The sequence below is a fragment of the Ochotona princeps genome, chromosome 3, assembly GCF_030435755.1.
Source record: "Ochotona princeps isolate mOchPri1 chromosome 3, mOchPri1.hap1, whole genome shotgun sequence".
Lineage (NCBI taxonomy): Eukaryota > Metazoa > Chordata > Mammalia > Lagomorpha > Ochotonidae > Ochotona > Ochotona princeps.
The window spans coordinates 22256561-22272679 of NC_080834.1; the positions used below are offsets into that span (position 1 = coordinate 22256561).

The following is a 16119-nucleotide window of genomic DNA, read 5'->3' on the forward strand; positions in this document are numbered from 1 at the left end:
CCGTTTCCCTCACAGTCCCCAATAAGTTAAATCATTGGCACTTACGCTTTGAATGCTGGGAGATAGGAGTATATAGAAATGCTGCTTAGGTTATAAATAAATGGCAGGTGTTTTCTGATATCTGTTGTTGCCCAGCTGCTAAAAAATGTGTTCAGTAATCCCTTGTCCCCACCTGGAAGGAAAAAAATGAATTAGAGTTAACAAACTGCTAGGACTGTTGAATGTTTCCACAGGAATATCTATCTACAATTTAAAAATAGGTACACAATCCACTTAAAAATAATATGTTCCTTTAAAACACTGTGGTGGGTAGTAATTGCTCTAATTTAATTAATTAACTTAACAAATATTTACTAAGAAGGTATTATGTGGTAGACACCATACCAGGCACCCTAGAGTCAACAATGAACAAGACACAGGGTTGTCTTCATCAGCAGGGCCTGGGGTTGGGCGGGAGAGGCTGATACTGCAGACAAGACACAGGGTTGTCTTCATCAGCAGGGCCTGGGGTTGGGGTGGGAGAGGCTGATACTGCAGACTGAGAGCAAACGTACATCCCAAGCAGCGATGAGGGCAGTGAAGAGGCATGGGGCTACAAACGCCTGCAGAAGGGGCTCAGAAAATCTTCCAAGAGGAAGCTGTGTCTAAGCCAACACCTGAGGGATGCCTGGGAGTCTGTGGCAAATGCAGGCGGCGGAAAGGAGGGCAGAACAAGGCCAACACACACCCCAGTCCTGGGCTGGGAAGGGACACGAAGCTTTTAAGCAAGGTGACCGAGACATGCACCACAGGGTAGGGGGAACACTGGGTGAGTTTCAGAGCAGTCAGGAGGACCAGAACACACTAGCACTGGAATTTACAGACAGACTATTCCCTCAAAGAGCCATAAAACAGAAAAAAAGGTAAAAAGCAAAGGAAAACGAACTGGAACCGTGGAACTGTTTTCTAGGACCTCCTCCTGCTGGCTTATGGACAGAGGCCCCGAAGGCCACATTGCCTTTAGTTTGCTCTCCTGTCACCAGCCAAGCCTCTGGGCAGATGTCAGGCCACCATTACCGGAGCCCTGGTCAGTCACAAATACACACTAACGTGCTTGCTCAACACCTGGGGTTCCTGGACTACATGCCTCTTCAGATAATCATGGCTATTCATTCAGAAGAAATGAAAACAACAAATATCTACATTTGATCTTGCCCAAAAGGCCGAGAAGAAATGAAAAATAAACCTCTAAACAGCCAAGTGTCTGATCTGAGTCATGTACATAACCAGGCCACCTCATATCCGTTCCACAGGAGTCCCTGTGCATTCAACTGTGGCACTCTTGGAACCACAGCCCCTCGTGCACAAGGGATGGCAGGCAGGAGAATCCTGCTGGCTCTTCAAGGGGCCACACAGTGCCTGCCCACTTCGGTCAGCCTTGTCCTATGATCCAGATTCCTTTCTCAATGTATAGCGTGTTCAGCTGGCTGTCACTGACACTTTTCTTTTTTGGTTTTGATGTAGGTTTTCTTGTATCTGGAAGTTCATTTAACACAAGAAGTACTGGGCTTAGTGGTTTATGTTCAAGGCCCAAATGCACCTTGCCCATTTTCTGGTACCCCATTAATTTCTTATACCAGTTTCCCAATTCTTAAGGATCGACCGTTCACTGGGCAATGAATTGGGGCAATATCTTCTTTCTGACAGATTCCCAATCACTCAGAAGAAAACCAATTTTCACCCTCTTATAAAGAACAATGAGCATGACAACAGGATGTTTCACTCTTACGAGGAAGTCAGTGACTGAGCAGCTTACATTCCCTCAAATCTACACACTGAAATCCTAATCCCCCAGCAGGATTAAGTGTGGCTGCTAAACTGCTGCCCAGATTCCTAGTGCATACCCCATGTCCAAGTGACTGACCCAAGGCCTGGCTCCCCTGTTTCTGATCCAGCTATCTGCTCATGCAACTCTAAAAGGCAGCAGATAATGAAGTGCCTGTGTCCCTGCTACCCGTGTGCAAGACCTGGACTGAGTTCTGGGTCCCTGGCTTTGGCTTGGTCCAACCCTGGCAGCTATTTGCATTTGAAGACTAAGTCATCGACAGCAGTTGAAACAGCCCTCTCTCCTCTCCCTCCCTTTCAAAGAAAACAAAAATTTGGAAATACAATGATAAATCCTAACCATTAAGGTAATGGTAGCATGAGATAGTGCTTTTGGGGAGTGGTTGACCCATGAGGGTAGAGCGCTCATGGGCAGCATTAGTGTTGTCATCCAAGGGGACCAAGAGAGGCGTCCTGCCGCTCCCATCACGTGAGGTTATAACAAGGACAGGCGGGCGTCTATGAAGGAGCACACAAGTCTTCTCCAGGCACCGTGTATGCTGGGGCCTTTCTCCTGAACTTCCCAGACAGAGATACATCTGTTTAAATGCCACCCAGTTTATGCTATGGTGGCAGAATAGCCCAAAAGGATGATGGGAAAAAACGATGACTTTAGCAACACTAAATCATAAAGTCCAAACACCGTGCCACTCCCAAGTCTTACTTGGGATTGTACAAAGCTATACTAATGTGGGATAGAAGGTACCAAGGTGAGAAGTCTTAATTTCCTTTTATACTGTTAGAGTCTGGGCCAGAGCTTCCCCCAGACGTTAGGGTGCGAGCTAGTCAACCCCCAGAAAATGACAAAGAGCCTCGCTGGTAATGCAAAAAGCAAACAGAGTTTATTGTGCCAGCATGCTGGGGTCAGATCATACTTGGGGCACACAGGCCAGCCAAGAGGATCGGACCCCGACCTAGCATAAGGCTGGAGATTATATACCCCTTTTTGGCTGTAACATATATCAAAATCAACTCAAAAGTAACAAATTTAGACTTATGTGGCTCCTGGGTGCAAGCAGTCTATTCTGTTCTCATACTCATTATTTACATTCCCACACTTATTATTTATGGCTCATCCCATCCTGGCACCCTTATCTTTATGGCTCCTCCAGTCCCTGGGACTGGGACCGGGGAACTGTGCCCCTGCTTTCCTGCACCTGGGTTAGTTGATGGATAAGGTTGCAAAGAAACAAGGGAGACAGATTTATCACTAAAGTGGAGCTTTCCCACAGTTCAGGTACCTCCTGACCTAGCGAAGTAGTGGCTTCTCACCCTAATGTGCCTAATATCGCCTAACGCTAATATTCTTAACATTCTAACATACTAACATTATACCAACACTCCAACAATACGTAATCAGAGTAAGGGCTGAAGACATGGGGCAAACCTGGAGGCAGGTATGTGACCATGGCACATTCACAGAACTGTGTGACAGAAAGGACAAACTATGCAGCCACACAGCTACTGGGATCAAGTTAACGGAACTATGCTTAGTGAGAAACTCTAATCCCATAAGGTCACACAGCGTGTGATTTCATTGACTGTAGATCCTTCAAGGGATTAAAGTGGAGGCAGAATTGACGCGTGGCTGCCAGGGACTGGGCAGGAGGAAGAGAGGTAGCTGTGTGGTTGAAGGATCCCCCCAGGAGGCACTGTGGGGGTCCCTATCACCTACAGGTCATAGAAGCGCAGTTAGACACGATGGTGACACCCGAGTAAGCTGGGTGGTGTCCATCAGGGTCTACGTCCTAGCAGATACTCCTGCTAAGCCACATGTCACCATGGGGGATGCTGAGGGAAGGGCACGTGGGTCTCTTCTGCTTATTAGACTAGCAGGTGAATTTACAGTTCTTTCAAAAAAAAAGTTTTTAAGTCGTAGGATTAAGGTGGTTACAGTGCAAAATACACAGAAGGAAGTACTATTGAAGATTCTAGATTGCACAAGAGCTGGGATTATAGCTCTTCTGCTTACCAGACAATTTTTAGCATGCAGAACCCCTTACACAGGGGTAACTTACGTGTGGAATGTATGCAAGAACCTTGTATTGTGCGACAGCAGGAAAGGTTGACACAACCTGAATGTCCCACCAGAGAGGAAGGGCTGGTTCCCTGGCGTGCCAACCACTCAAAGGCAGTGTCGCCGGGCCACCAACACTAACATTTATGAAGACAACCGGCCATGGGGTAACAGGACAGGGGACAGCTGCCCATGCTATGACAATGAAGAAGACAAACGGGAAGGAACATGTACTTCAGAAGAAAACACATGACAGTAACTGTGTTGGCTCAGATGTTCCTTTCCTACTTTTCCTTAGTATTAGTATAATGTAGCAATATAATACAGTCAGGGCAAAAATCAGCATCGTGCTGTTAGCTTTCTCAACATCACTATTTTTATTCTTCTCCATCAAAAGAAAAGTATGTGTAAACTTTGAAGCATCTTAGTAATAACACTCATCTACCCAGCATCTGAATTGAGCCCGAATAGGACCAGCACTCGTTCTCCCTGAGGGTCAACCGTCCCTTCCCGCCACAGTGGACTATCTACGGACTTAACTGCCTTGCTTTGCTTTACTTGTCCACACGAAATTCCCATCTCCAAACAGATGATTCCTCTTGCATCACACTGTTTTTCTTGTTTTCCTATAGCACATTTTAAGACATTTTAAATAAAGCAACTCTACTTAGAACAAGGGTTGGTTCATGCAATGCTGTGAAGAAATCAAATTGCATGGCATCCAAATACTAGTCACAAAGCAGGGCATCCGAATCCACCCCACGTAAGCCTAGGAAATGGGCAGCAGAGCTGCTGAGCCCAGAGAGCCCCTGGCTGGCTGCCTCTGGCCACACAAGGCTGTTTCCGTTCACCCTCAGGGACCCTGCAAGCCTTGCTGCCCATCAGCTGAGTGCCACGGGAGAGCAGGGAAGCACTAATAAAGCAAGAAACCAGCAAGATGTGACATCAAGGCACACTTGGTGACCCAACAGCGCCTACTAAGCTGGCAAACACCCACCTTGAACCTTGCCTCCAGATGGGACAACCCAAATCCCGATTCCTCAGTGACCACTGACTTCATTATGAGGCTCCGAAAGATCACCTCTGAGCTCAAAAGTGTGGGTTAAAGGCTGAATTAAATACCACTTAGGAGCCTATAGTTTAATTAATTTGAAGATGAAACAGTCTCAAGATCCTAGTCATCTTTTCTGAAAGGCAAAATGTTAAGGTCAGGTCAATGTTTTAACTTCTACGGAAAAATCAGTGGGTGCTGTTCTGGGTGTCCCTTGCCGAGAGGTCTCTGAGAGTCGGAGCCAAGGCAGCATGCAAGCGAAGCACACTGGAGTTAGGAGACACAGAACGACACCCTCGGGAATGCCGAGTTCCCACCACAAAAACCCTAGGCCTTTCCTGAAGCATTTTCCTGGTCTGACTTCCAGGGGCAGCTTTATTTAATCTGACAGGTTGAGACACTTTTAATCTCAATCATCTCAGAACCAACAAACAGGATTATCAGGCATCACTGCGATGTGGCAGGCCAGGGAGCGGCAGCAGAGGTGACACACAGAGGTAGGAAATGGCACTGGGGCACAGGACACCTGCTTTGCAGACAAAAGCCAAGACCTGATGGTGTATCCTCCCTCCACCAGGCTGCTCAGGTGCTAGGAAGAGCCTGCAGCTGTTTGGTGTGTCCCAGTTCTTTGGAGCAGTGTCAGAAGCCTGTCACCCATGACATACCACAGCACTCATCACAACTGGGACCGCCAGCTTTAGAACTAATTAGTTTTATAGAAATGGATTCTCGAGTGCTGTGTTTTAAATCTGTGTGTGTTTGCTCAATGCCCGTGTGGTTTATGGACTCTCCTGCTTTGTGGGCAGCAGGCTGGTCTCAGGCAGAGGGCAGGGTGGGTCAGTCAGTTTCAGATTTAAACATGCACCCCATTATCTATCTCAGTCACAGCCGTGCTCCCCTAGCGCTGTGCGGCTCCAAGTGTGGCCCAGGTCCTGGCAGCCCAGAACCACCCGGGCGCTAGATGGAAACAGACTGTGGAGACCCACCCTAGACCTAATCCAACCCAAACTGCAATTCCTGGATGATTCGTTTACTCTGACCTTGAGCCTGGGAGAGAAAAAAAAAAATTTTTTTTATTACATCAGAGGATGTAAGTCTTAAAAATGCTGTTTCTATTGGAAATGCTGAAAACTATAAGCTTGGTACAGAAATAACAACTATGAAAGTAAATAAGATAAGGTCCAGCTCTCAAATGGCTCTCCACACACAATGGGCCAAAATACCAAAAGACATCGAGCAAGAAACTCAGCGTAAAATAGGTATATCATTGAGCTATAAACAGTGCTGAAATAAATGCACACTCACTCCTTAAGGTGGGCTTTCCATAATTAAACCCCCTCAGATACTCTCAGTACTGCCTAAAATGAGAATGCCAAGGATTATTAAATCATGTTTTGGAATGGCCCTCAGGCAGATCTTTCTATGGGGTTTACTGAGGCTCAGTGGATTAACTCCAGGTGGCTTAAAGAAATCCAGGCACTTGGTCCCGGCATCCTGTAGCTCTCTGGCCTCAACCCATTTAAAGCGAGAACAGTTGACATTTTTTACCACTTCATGTTACAGCTTTTTTTTCCACTGATTTTTTCTTTTTAAGATCCTCCATTTTCATTGTAAAGTCAGATCTACAGAGAGGAGGACAGACAGAGACAAAGATCCTCCATCCTCTGGTTCACTCCCCAAGTGGTAACGATGGCTGGCCAGATCCAAAACCAGGAACCAGGAACCTCCCCCAGGTCTCCCACACAGGTGCAGGGTCCCAAGGCTTTGGGCCATCCTCTACTGCTTTCCCAGGCCACAAACAGGGAGCTGGAAGGGAAGTTGAACAGCTGGGACATGAACCAGTGCCTATATGGGATCCTGGCACAAGGAAGGCAAGGACTTTAGCCACCCCCCAATACCCAATGATTCTGTCAAAAAGAGGTTCTTAATCAAACTATGAAACTGTTATACAAATGCAAACTACACCTGTTTCTACCGTAAATTCCACTCTCAAGGTAGCCCTTACATTTCCTTAGTACTTTGAGCTGCTCAGATTCACAATTACATGCTTAGATGATTGGTTATTAAATGCTTATAAGGTCTCATAGAATATAAGATTTATAAAAGCAGAGATAAAATTTATTCTTTAACAGCCCAGTTTTAAACATGCATGATGGCTCAACTGACTAATCCTCTGTCTTCAGGTATCGGCAACCCAATATGGGCTCTGGTTTGTGTTCCAGCTGCTCTAATTCCCATCCAGCTCCCTATCTATGGCCTGTGAAAGCAGTGGAGGACGGCCCAAAGCCTTGGGACCCTGTACCTGCATGGGAGACCTGTGTGGGTGACCTGGACGGGGCTCCCGGGTCCTGGCCTTGAATGGGTGTACCTGTGGCTGTTGCAGCCATTTGGGGAGTGAACCAGAAGATGGAAGACCTTTCTGTTTCTCCTTTCTATAAATCTTTTTGATTAAAAAAAAAAAAAAAAACTTATTTACCAGCTTATTCTTGATCCTCTTAAAGTTATCATGTTGCCCAAACTGGAAGCTAAAATCATTTCTGAAATACCAAATGAATGGACCCACCACAGAGACACAGGTGAATTAAGACTCCCAGTAATTCCAGACCCTAAATAACATGAAACTGTCACCATGCTTGGTTTAAAATGACAACGACTAAGCAGCATCTGTAGATTCGAGGGGCCGGGGGAGCTGCAGAGACAAAGATGGCAGCCCCGTGTCATCCTGTGTAAAATGAGCGCTACACCAGTGGCTGAGCGCATGGAGAGCCAAGGAGTTTCAGGAATTCATTGGCGAGAAAGCAAGGGTGATAGGGCTCCCCCATCACTCTCTTGACACATCCTACACAATGCTGCAGTGTGGGAGGATTGCCAGAGAGAAAAACACACACTGGTAGCCCACCCACGGTGTTGAGAAAAACTCTAGTCCAGACCTGGCTTTCATACGGCTCATAACCCACCCACAATACTGAAAAAGCTCTAGTTCAGACCTGGCTTAGCTACCAGCAATACCAGGGCCATCGCTGTCATGAGATGGCACAGTGGCAGGTTCGCGCACATGCCACACAGCAGGCCCTCAATGCATCTGTTAGATGAATGCACCTCACAGGAATGCCCAGACATAGACGAAATGCTGGGCAACAGGAGAAGGCGCACAACCCTCAGCCCCTTGCTCCCTGCTTCTCACAGGGTCCGGGCATCTGCTGGTTCTACAGCTGGAGACAAACAGATGGCTACATTTAAAAAAATAACTCCTGGTTAAAATGAGATAAAATTAGCTCAAGGGCCCAAACCTTCCCATGGGCTCATTATTTCACCCCTGCATTTGCACGGCATTTGCTTTTCTTCTGTGCTATTTAAAATGGGAAGCTATGAATTAAATCGCATACAGGAAGGGAACCATTCTTTTCAAAACACCTGCTCCGATCCCGTCAGGGCAACAAGCAGCCAGTGGCTGGGCAGCCAGGGAAAGGCCACCATGGAAGACAGCTTTGAAGGCAGACTTGCTCTTCGAGGGAGCCAAGGAGGCATACCCGAACTGCAGCTCATCCAGTTCGGACAAGTACTATCTTGAAACACCTCAGTCCTTTAGTCCCCTTTCTTTGGGCAGCTCCAGCATGAAGACTAATTATAACGCTGAGAGAAGACAGCTCCAGGGTCAACCTTACGATCCGACATAACTCAGCACGAAGTCACTTCCGGGGAACATCTAAAAACCCTCCTACACTTTACTTATGGGTCTCAATAAGCACAGAGAACCTGAAACCGGCGCAAATGTTGGATTCTGCTAAAGGTAAAACCACATCTGATCATCAATTTACCCTCAAGTTGTTCCTTCTGAAAGATTCAGCTACAGTCCAAAATTCCAGTACACCCAAGACAACATTTAGGTATTTAAGTAGCAATGGAAACAAACAGTAAAAAAAAAAGTTTGTTTCTTAAAAACCGGCCACTCCAAACTGGAAAATACAAATTGCTCTCACTCGGGGTTTTGAGACACATACAGATGACACTTTAAAAGACAGTCATTTTTCAGCACTAAACCTTGCCTTCAACTGTCCAAGCACCGTTAGTTTAGGACAGTGGAGAGTGACAGGGGAAAGCTCAGTGTGCACCAAGACTGACTTGTGCAAATGAAGAGCCAGATGCCATCAGTTCATTTCACACGAGCGTGCGAGCAGAACTGCTCATTAGTACTTAAAATAACACGGCCTCTCTTTTCCCTTCTTACTGATAACAAGTCCCAAAGTTAGCCTCATCTTGTCACATTTATGACACACAGCAGCTATTGTTCAACTTTTCAGGAACCGTCACTTCTGTGATGAAGTGACCATTTGAAAATGCAAACAAAAATTTAAGAACTCAAACGCTTGACGATGAGAGTTAGACAGCAGTTGCGAACAGGTGGTGTGTCTCATTCTCCAGGTATTTGGAAGGGAAAGAGATGGCAGGGTGTCTAAAATGGTTTGCCATATTAGGGGTACTTTCTTGGCCAGAGGCCCCGGGGCATGGTTTGGGGAGGCGATTAGAGGGCTGTGAGAGCAGCTGCGAGAGCTCAGCCATCAGTGGCCTGTGCTACTTGTCAGCGAACACCAGGCCCCACTGGTGTCTACAGACAGGCCGCAGATTAAGCAGGGCTTTCAAGATATTCAGATGGAGCTACAGGCACCTGCAAAAGTGCTCTTGTGTAAAACAAACCTAGTAATGCAGGCACGTAGGCCACTGCTCCCGGGCTCTCAGAACGTGTCTGTGTTGGTCAACGAAAGGCCAGAAAACGGGCATCCCAGTGCCTGCGAGTGGCACCCAAGCACAAGTTTTATAGAATTCTGAATACAGTTATCACTTTAAAAAACTGTATGGCTTTGACAGAATGAAAACACACTGCAAATGAGGCAAAGCAATTGCCCTGGGGCAGGATAACATTGGTACCCAATCCGTGATATGAAGCGCAAAACCACATCTTCACGTCACACGGGCACCAATTCACGCAAGGGTGCACACCCCACCTTCCAGAGCTTTCCCCACTGAGCAAAACTTAGCAATACCCACTTCGAGGCAAAAGAACCTCTCAGACGTACCAGCACATTCTACTGAATTTGGGCATAGCTGACTCTTGAGCTCTTTCCATCAGTTCTACCGACAGAAAATTCAACCCCTCGCCACCAGCTGACCAAGCAGCCAGGCAGCGGAGCCGGCCGCACTGGAAAGCCTGCTGCTGAATAATGTAAAGGGCTGGCAGGCCCAGGGACAATCTCACCAGGGTTCACGTTCAGACTGAAGAGAGAGTCTGCCACACTCAGGCTTCCTGGCCACAGTGGCACCCACTCCCCTCTGTCTCCACATGCTGAAGCCCAGGAGACGTCCCGGGCGGTGTAAGCTTCATACTCTAGAACTGTAACTTGGATTATTTACCATGCCACAACACTGTTCACTATCCACACTCTCACAACAGGCTAACACTGATCGCAGTCAGGAACTGGATTCTTGTGGCGTGACCAAAATCCCACAGATTTCAGGCACTTGGCAGGCCCTGGGAGCTGACCGAAGCTGAGAGCAGTTACCCGGAACAGCTGACAGGATGACCTTCACTTCCCTCAAGCTAGAGAAGAGGCAGTAAAATGGTGACCTCACTGCAATGGAAAGACAAAGACAAACTGGAATTCTGCCAAATGCCCTCCTCTTCCTCTCACAGAAGGCAACAGTGTTAGTGAATAAAGCCCTAGAACTTAAATGCCATTATTGCTTTTACCCCTTACATGAAACACTAGGATGTAATCACATGCCCATGCAGCCTTGGCCATGGCGAGCATCAGCACTCAAAGTTGCCTGAGACGATGAGACCGCCACTCAAGGCAGTCCGCCGTCCTGCTGTCTGCCGTGTGTGCCATCCTACCATGAGGCAGCACCTTGCCCTCGCTGACTGACAGCTGGGGCTGGATCAGCCTTGGTCATGGGCATCTGTCCTGTGTGCCACAGGGCTCAGCAGCCGCCCAAGCTGCTCCCCTGGTGCCCGGAGTGCAGCGGCCCCCTCACCTACGGCAAATACCTCCAGAACATGCTAAAAGTCCTTTGCAGCAACAAACATCTCCCCTGGCGACTTCAGCTTATTCAAGTGCAAACTAGCTAAACAGCAAAAGCAGACAGATTTATGTACCCTTATTATTTCCATGGACATTTTTCCTCAAAGGAATAAACTGAATTTCTATGTATAGCGATAGCAAAAGCCCAATTTGTTTTATATATCAAGTGAACTGTTAAGTTTCGATATATAATGTAGAATCAAATTTTTAATTTGAGAAGTTTAATATTCTGATTTTTTTTTTTTTTTTGAAATTTGTATCTGAAAGCCAGAGTGACAGAATGATGGAGAGATAAGATCTCCCATCTTCTCCACCCCCTGCATGGCCCTGATGGCCGGAGCTGGGCCATGCTAGATTCTTCCGCATCTTCCACGTGGGTAGTGTCCTAAGGACTTGGGCCCTCCTCTGCTGCTTTCCGCATTAGCAGGGAGTGGATCACAGTGGAGCGGCTGGGACTAACTGGTGTCCATGCGGGATGCTGGAGCCAGGGCGGCAGCTTCACCTGCTACACCACAGTGCGTGTCCCTAATGTCATGATTTTTAACTTCATAATTAGGTGAGAAAAATAAACCCTGTCTGTATTCAGGGCTGAATCTGAGAAAGGCATTTCTGTTCACTTCAAAAGATCTACCCCCTGCAGATGTCAGATGTGGTGAGGAAGAGGAAGATGAAAAAGCCCAGGTGTGGGTGTCTGCTGCCTCGGGCCGGCTGGACTCCATGAGGATCAAGAACCTGACACTGAGTCACCCCGGAGGCCCTTCTGGCCTCATCATCTTCCTGTCTGCTAGGGTCTTAGTCAACAGACCCAGCAACAATTTTCACACAGAACTGTCCCTGGGCCTAGCAGAATTGCTTAATGGCTAAATTCTCATCTTGCAACCCCTAGGATCCCATATGGGTGCTGGTTCTAATCCCAGCAGCCCCACTTCCCATCCAGCTCCCTGCCTGTGCCTGGGAAAGCAATAGAGGACTGCCCAAAGCCTTGGGATGCTGCACCCGGGTGGAAGACCTGGCAGAAGCTTTGCATCAACTCAGCTCTGGCCATTGTGGCCATCTGGGGAACGAACCAGCGGATGGAAGATCTCTCTCTGTAGATCTGCCTTTCCAATAGAAATGAATACTCATTTTGTTTGCTTTTAAAAGAACTCCTTTTGTTTCCACTGTTTTTTTCCTTGTGGTTGTCATGCTATTTTTTTAAAATGATTGCTTATTTCGGAGATGGGCCTGAAAGAGAAACATAGCTATGATTTAATTTTAACAAATTCGCCAAAGAGTATTCCGCATTTGGCACAGCAATTAAGATGCTCAAATCTCATGGCACCTGAGTTCCAGTAGTATCCCGCTCCCTGCTAACGTGCACCCTGGGAGGCAGCAGGTGATGGCTCAAGAACTTGTGTTCTTGCCACCCATGGGGGAGATGGACTGAGCTCCTGGCTCCTGGCTCCACTCTGGCCTGGCCCTATGTCAGATGTGTGGAAACTAGACTACTGAATGACACTGTTTCTTTGTGTCCCTCTTCCTTTCCAGTAAAAGAAAGTAAAAACTTTTCCAAGTTTTCCAAAGGCTGTAAAGGGCATCTATCAATCTTTAAACACATAAAGCTACAAATATACTCACACTTGACAGAAAACGGATAATGACTGCTATTGTTATATTTGGACTTGTAGATAATAGATACACAGCCTTAGAGAAATTGAGAGTTTGGAAACAGGGATTACTTACATAAACTTTCCATATTCTTTTCTTAATTTCTCCTTAAGAACAAATGGAAGCCAAATCATTGGGTTCATTCTTCAAGTTCCCATGGAGACAAACTTTCAGTCCCCCTGTGGGCAACGACTGTCAAGCTTTCTGGAGTTCAAGTCCACTAAGGCTTATAGGCAGATTTTAACATTTTCTACATGTTAAACTGTCTTTTCTCACTTCTTGAATAACTGTCAATGCATTTACCGTACTCTACATAAAGCAAGCCCAATTATAAGCAAGCTGATCAAACTGCTTCTCCTCCTGCTTCTACGGGGCAAAAGGTATGTGTACGTGGACAGACACGTACATGCCAATAGCAGCAAGACTTTCAGCAGCAGCTGTGTCTCATGGATCATCTAGGCGCAAGACAGTGCAATGGTCTGCGGAGAGAGGCGCCCCTGCCAGTGAGGACAACCCAGCAGACAGGAAGACTGCAGACACATTCCGTCAAAACTGCCCTGCTCGGCAGCGCAGCGTAACAGCTGATTGTAGGTTTCCACTGAAGGCTGATACACAAAGACCCCCGAGTTGAAGCAGTCAGGCCACCCTGGGTCTGAGGCCGCCGACAGTTCTTCTCTTTCAAAAAGATCATCAATATTTTTGAGGACCTGATTCAAAGGGGGAGGAAAAACATTACAGAAAGGTTTCGGGGGTGGCCTTCCCTTCTGAAGTGCTCCCCGTGTAATCTGACAGTGACAGCTAAGGCAGCCCAGGCCTCCCCGTCTGCCATCAGCGGTCACCTTTCAGAGCGGAGGTTTTATCTGACCCCTCCTCTCCAGCCGTGACGGCATTGCTGAGATGCCAGGAGGTCTCTGCAGCTGTATGCAGGGATCCGTACACCTCCTTGAGCCCCACTCACCAGCGTATCTGCATCCATGAACACGCATTTTGAATACTGGGTGAGGGACCAGCAGTGCAGTTTGGTCAGTGTGATGCCCAACTCAGGCCTCTTCTTCAAGGTGAGATGAGCAGAGTCACCACTGTCCAAGATGTCTACGGTGATGACTTCATCAAAGACTACCTCCAAAGCCTTCCTGTCGAGACAAAACCCAGACGACAGCACTGAGCGGGCACCTTCTCGGAACCCGGGAGCCTCATCTGTCACTCCGAACAAGCTGCAACCCCTGAAATCCAACTGCATTCACTTGAGGGCAGGCTCTGTTCATCTGCATGTGCAGTTACAGTTCCCTGTTTAATGCCTGATCATGGCAAGGCTGAAATGCTTTGATTTCAAAACCATTATGTGGATATTTTCTGAACTTTTCCAAAAAATCCTAGCACTGAACACTAGGTTGATTGCGGAAATAACTTAAAACTGTGACCAACATTTGGTCAGAGCTTATCTTTGCAGCAGCCTCTATATTTCATGATGACACAGTATTGATTGTTGTAGCTGGCTGCATATCTTTATAAAAGATGCTGAGTGGTATGCGCGGGCTATGTGCCATGAGGCTAATAACTGCTGCTCAAGCAACTGACGGGGAATCACCCCGCCCTCCGTGCCAGCCTGCAAAAAAGGCATGGGGCTCGGTTACTAGGTCATCAGCTTTTGGACTCCAACCTAGCCAGCGTTTATGATGTGCCTAGCATTCTACTGGCACACAGGAGTCTCGTTTGGTTTGTGAGGTGCAATTCTTCATGTCCCTAGTTTGAGCAGCTTTACTTTGGAAAGCTCTTCAGGTGGTTAGCGGGACAGGCAGAGGTTAAGAAACTAAACTGAGCACAAGAAAAACATAAGGTAAAATCACCATCCTCACTGGGGTTTATAATTCTGTCAGACATGCAGAACAAACTCCATAGCTATTCCAGAGCACTCTCTAGTTCACACTGGAAACTCAGTCTGAAAAGAAATGTTCTGGGGCAAATCATAAATGGACGGTGGAGGAGGGGAATCCAACCAGATCCATGTCTGCCCACATCCTCACTACGAGCCTACACATCAGGACACACACATTTAGCATCTTCCTAAATTGCCACCTTAGGGACAAGGTTGTTACTGAGAGATCTATATACCTATGTGTGTGTATATATGCACACACATAGATAGATACATAATGCCAACTTTTCAGAAATCCTTGGCTTGTGCTTAAATAAAAAGTCAAAGAGGGCATTTTCAATTTCTAAGAGGGCTAGGAACCCGTGTAAACAAACACCACAAAGCTGCCAGTGTGGCTGGGTGGTTTTTGTTTTTTTTTTTTTTTTTTTTTTTTTTTTAGTATTAGGAAGTAGATATGGCTCATTCTGATATTTCAAAATCAAATTCCAACCAATGAAAGTGAACTACACAATCAACAAGTTGCTTGTGTCCCTCAGGGTGCCTTCCTTAGCAAAACCCCTTATTCAGAAAGCCTCGGAAAGATTTTACTGTGTTAGGTTGAACTACAGATCCTTAGGTTACAATGTCAACTGGCAACAAAGGGCAACTTTTCCAAAACTGCCAGAGGGTTTCCGAAGATTCCAGCAGGCCCAGGCACCCCTGCTGCATTTTGGGAGATAACTACAGGCAGACTAACTGCATAAGAAGACCCTGACAGACAGTCACTCCTGTCACCCACACAGCACTGGGCGAAGGGCGGGGCCAGAAAGGAGCTTGGTTGGCATACCTCCTGAAAGCTGGGTTGCAGACCCAGGAATCCTTCACTCTGCAACTCATTCTGAGTCCTGCAGATGGTGTGACTCCATGCCCACCCAGGCCAGGGACAGGGGAGAAGGACAGACACACAGGCCTAAGGTGTGCTCACCTCATGCTGTCTGAGACCTGTGGGGTGGTGAGCACGGCCAGCCTTCGGGAGGTCCTGTGTTGTTTCAGAGATGAGCCCAGAACCAGGGCACCCTTGGCGTAGGCATTGGTTTGTTGTCAGTGTCACAAAGGCCTGATCTTAATACAAAGAAAAAGATAAACCACACTCATTACAGTTATCTTACCTTCCCCTGAGCTTTGTTCAAACAATAACTCTGAGATCACTCGCTCTACTGATTAAGCAACTCCCCTTTGTGTGTGTGAGGAAACCCCAGGAGCCATTGCCAAGAAGGGCTGAAGACCCTGGTCTCCCAGGAAGGTCCAGCAACCTCCAAGGAGCTCACAGGGTCAAGGACACTGCCAGCCTCTCAGACTAAACCGCAACACCCAGAGAGCATACCTCAGCAATCACTAATGGTGAGCAAGAGAACAAGACAGAAGTTCTCTTTTCTTTGAGGGTCTATAGACGGTCATGTCAGGCAAGCACCGTCCCAACTGGCCACCTCAGCTGGCAGTCAGAGGAAAAGCCACACGCTTCACAGAGGCCACACCACAGGCTTTCTTCCACTTCTTTTAAAAATTCCTTTAATTATCTGATAGGGTGGCACAGATTGGGGGAAAACAG

The 16119-nt window shown here is 47.1% G+C and overlaps 1 protein-coding gene across 1 annotated transcript in view; it reads right to left on the reverse strand.

Moving 5' to 3' along the window:
- The window catches only part of LOC131479789 (glycogenin-1-like), an 18899-nt gene continuing 2780 nt past the window's right edge, over nt 1-16119 (reverse strand). Inside the window, 5 exon segments of the mRNA XM_058661179.1 lie at nt 1-172; nt 13194-13362; nt 13614-13788; nt 15496-15602; nt 15604-15632. Coding sequence (XP_058517162.1) covers nt 42-172; nt 13194-13362; nt 13614-13788; nt 15496-15602; nt 15604-15632 — 611 coding nt within the window. The 3' untranslated portion in view covers nt 1-41.